The sequence below is a fragment of the Conger conger genome, chromosome 10 (assembly GCF_963514075.1).
Source record: "Conger conger chromosome 10, fConCon1.1, whole genome shotgun sequence".
NCBI lineage: Eukaryota > Metazoa > Chordata > Actinopteri > Anguilliformes > Congridae > Conger > Conger conger.
The window spans coordinates 44,761,123-44,763,622 of NC_083769.1; the positions used below are offsets into that span (position 1 = coordinate 44,761,123).

At 41.8% G+C, this 2,500-nt stretch overlaps 1 protein-coding gene across 2 annotated transcripts in view; it reads right to left on the reverse strand.

The window, feature by feature from the left end:
• acot7 (acyl-CoA thioesterase 7) overlaps positions 1-2,500 on the reverse strand; it is a 96,716-nt gene that overhangs the window by 59,256 nt on the left and 34,960 nt on the right. For both annotated transcript variants that reach the window (XM_061258063.1, XM_061258064.1), the window contains exons 5-6: positions 930-1,044; positions 355-369 (exon numbers count right to left, since the gene is read on the reverse strand). In XM_061258063.1, coding sequence (XP_061114047.1) covers positions 355-369; positions 930-1,044 — 130 coding nt within the window. The remainder of the gene's footprint in view (positions 1-354; positions 370-929; positions 1,045-2,500) is intronic.

Sequence of the window (2,500 nt, forward strand, 5' to 3'; positions counted from 1 at the left end):
CACAGTTGGTCTTTCGCCCACTGCCCACCACCTTAATAGTTTGCACCTTATAATTAGTCGAGCTAAAAAATCTCAAGAGGTATTTCTGTACAGCAGGTGTTGCTGAAGTTTATGCCGTTTGAATATTATTACTACTTTCTGCTTGTTTAAAACTTGGCCGACTGACTGGATGCAAATGGCCAAACAATTTCACTTTTCACTGCCTACATATAATTAAGTCCCAGCAGCAGCCAATCCTCTCGCTGAGCTGCTGTTTGTTTGTCTGTTTTATTACCGACTTTATAATCAATTTTTATTTCCATTTTCACTGAAGCCCAGCACAGCTTGTTCATGGTAAAAATGTGGGGAACGTACCTTTAGTGTGTCTGTCTGAGAAGCCAGCGGAATGAGAGGGAGGGAGAATCAACAGGAGAAAAGATATTCTAATATTAACGATTACTTTAATCAACAGATTTACATGATCAGTTATAACCCCAATCTACCCAATTTTACCAGAATTTTAACAGAATTTATCGATTTTACACATGCAAATAATCTTACGGGGATGATTATGATATTCCCCATATATTATATTCGTGAAGCAGATAAAGTCACTTGAAAACTAGAAATTGCACACGACAGTTTTTTTAGCAGATGCTTCATATTTTGACACAGCAGCTAGGAGGCGGACAGGGCCCAGATATAAAACCCAAAATACAAAGACAGTGAACAGTCAATACGTCCCCAACATGGAGCTTAGACACAGGTTTGTAAAACTAAATTAACTGCAAGGATTAAAGGCTATAAAAAGTTGACAATATAACAGCTAAATGAAATGCCCAACTTTTGGGTTTTTGTGCTGACAATCACTTGCATTCTGTTTAAAGTTATAATTAAGGACAGGTTTTGACTGAATCCCAGCCTGCATCCGCAGTGAAAGTGTCAGTTACCTGGGCTTAGAATGGGCATTATCACCAGCCCGTTCCTTTCCTTGGTCTCAAAACGGTCAAGCTTCTGCGCCTCGTATCGTTTCTTCCCCTCCTCCTCCTGCCCCGGACTTGAATACTGGACCAGACACACACACACACACACACACACAATATAAGACACGTCACCTCTCACCACAATTTTTCTATAAATGTTTCATATTTCCTGTTTTTCTGTGAAGCAGACTCATATTGTGTCTCCAATAAAACTGAACTTATCTCAAATTAACTGAACTGAGCTGAACTGAATATTTCTCTGAAAGTTTGTTAATGACTTGTGAGCGCAAATGGTGATGTGAATTGAATGTTTCAGCCAAATGAACGCATCAAAAAAGAAGTCATTAAAAGACATTAAAACACTGCTTCATTACCGAGTGAACCCACACAGGAAGATAGAACTGTGAGTTAAATGGACAAAGGCACACACTGCCCCGGAACTGTAGGCACAGGAGCACTATGTTGCTGGGGGGGGCATAATTCATTGCAACACACGAGACAACACTGACATTCCGCATCACGGCAGCCTCAGTAGCAGCAGTGCAGGGGACAGGGCAGGTGTCCTGCAGACAGCTTTAACCTTGCCGTCACGACACGGCCGCAGTGGGTGAGCCCCGCAGGGCGGAATAGGGGGGTGACTGACACCACAGAGTGGGATTGAAAAGAGGCCATTACAAAACGTTACATTACAATCTCTTGGCGCTCTCGCTCTTATCCAGAGCCACTTACACAAGTGGAGAACATCGGCGATACACCGATGCGATATACTCTGGGATACAAAAGTGTGAAATCGCCAAAGCGCCAAAGGCCTATTTATAATCTAATGGGTGAACGGATTGGGTGGTGCTTTTGTGGCAGCCCTCTTGTCAACGTTAACAATAGCTGCTGAATGCTTGTTCTTTGCTCTGCTCGGACCACAATATCTCTGGATCCTTCAGGTTTTCCCAGTGAAAAAGCTAGGAAGTGAGTCCCATGGGTATGGTCACCCTCATATAATGTAGACACTTTGACATTTTGTGTGCCCTTCTTTTATTGTCTCCTAAATGACTAGCATTTATCCATAAATATGAAAACACTGAGAAACACCTAGTTTTTTAGCCGAGAGTACACTCAGTGAAAGTTTGGCACCTGCATGGGAAAGTGCTACCAGAATCATCCACAAAAAATCAAAATGGTTGCATATTTTCTTACATTTTATACAGGGTCAAAATAACCCCATGCAAAGTCGATGCAGGACTTAGCATTTGTTTATCGAATGTTTGCGATTTAATCAAATTGGAAAATTTTTGAAAAAGATTAACTGGTTCTTAAGAGATGTCAACCACTGAGTGTGGTCCGATTTGCCCCAAACATAACATTAAGGTTAAAACCGAATTAGTCTATGGACAAGTTTCCCAATAATTGTAGGGAAACTGGGCTGTTGCTCCAAGGTGGTAGGTAGGTTTTAGGTAGGTTCTAGGTCTTGATACAAGGCTACAAGTTGGGCTGTGCTGAAGCAAATGAGCACGGATTGTGCACAATAATTTGGGGACTGTGCG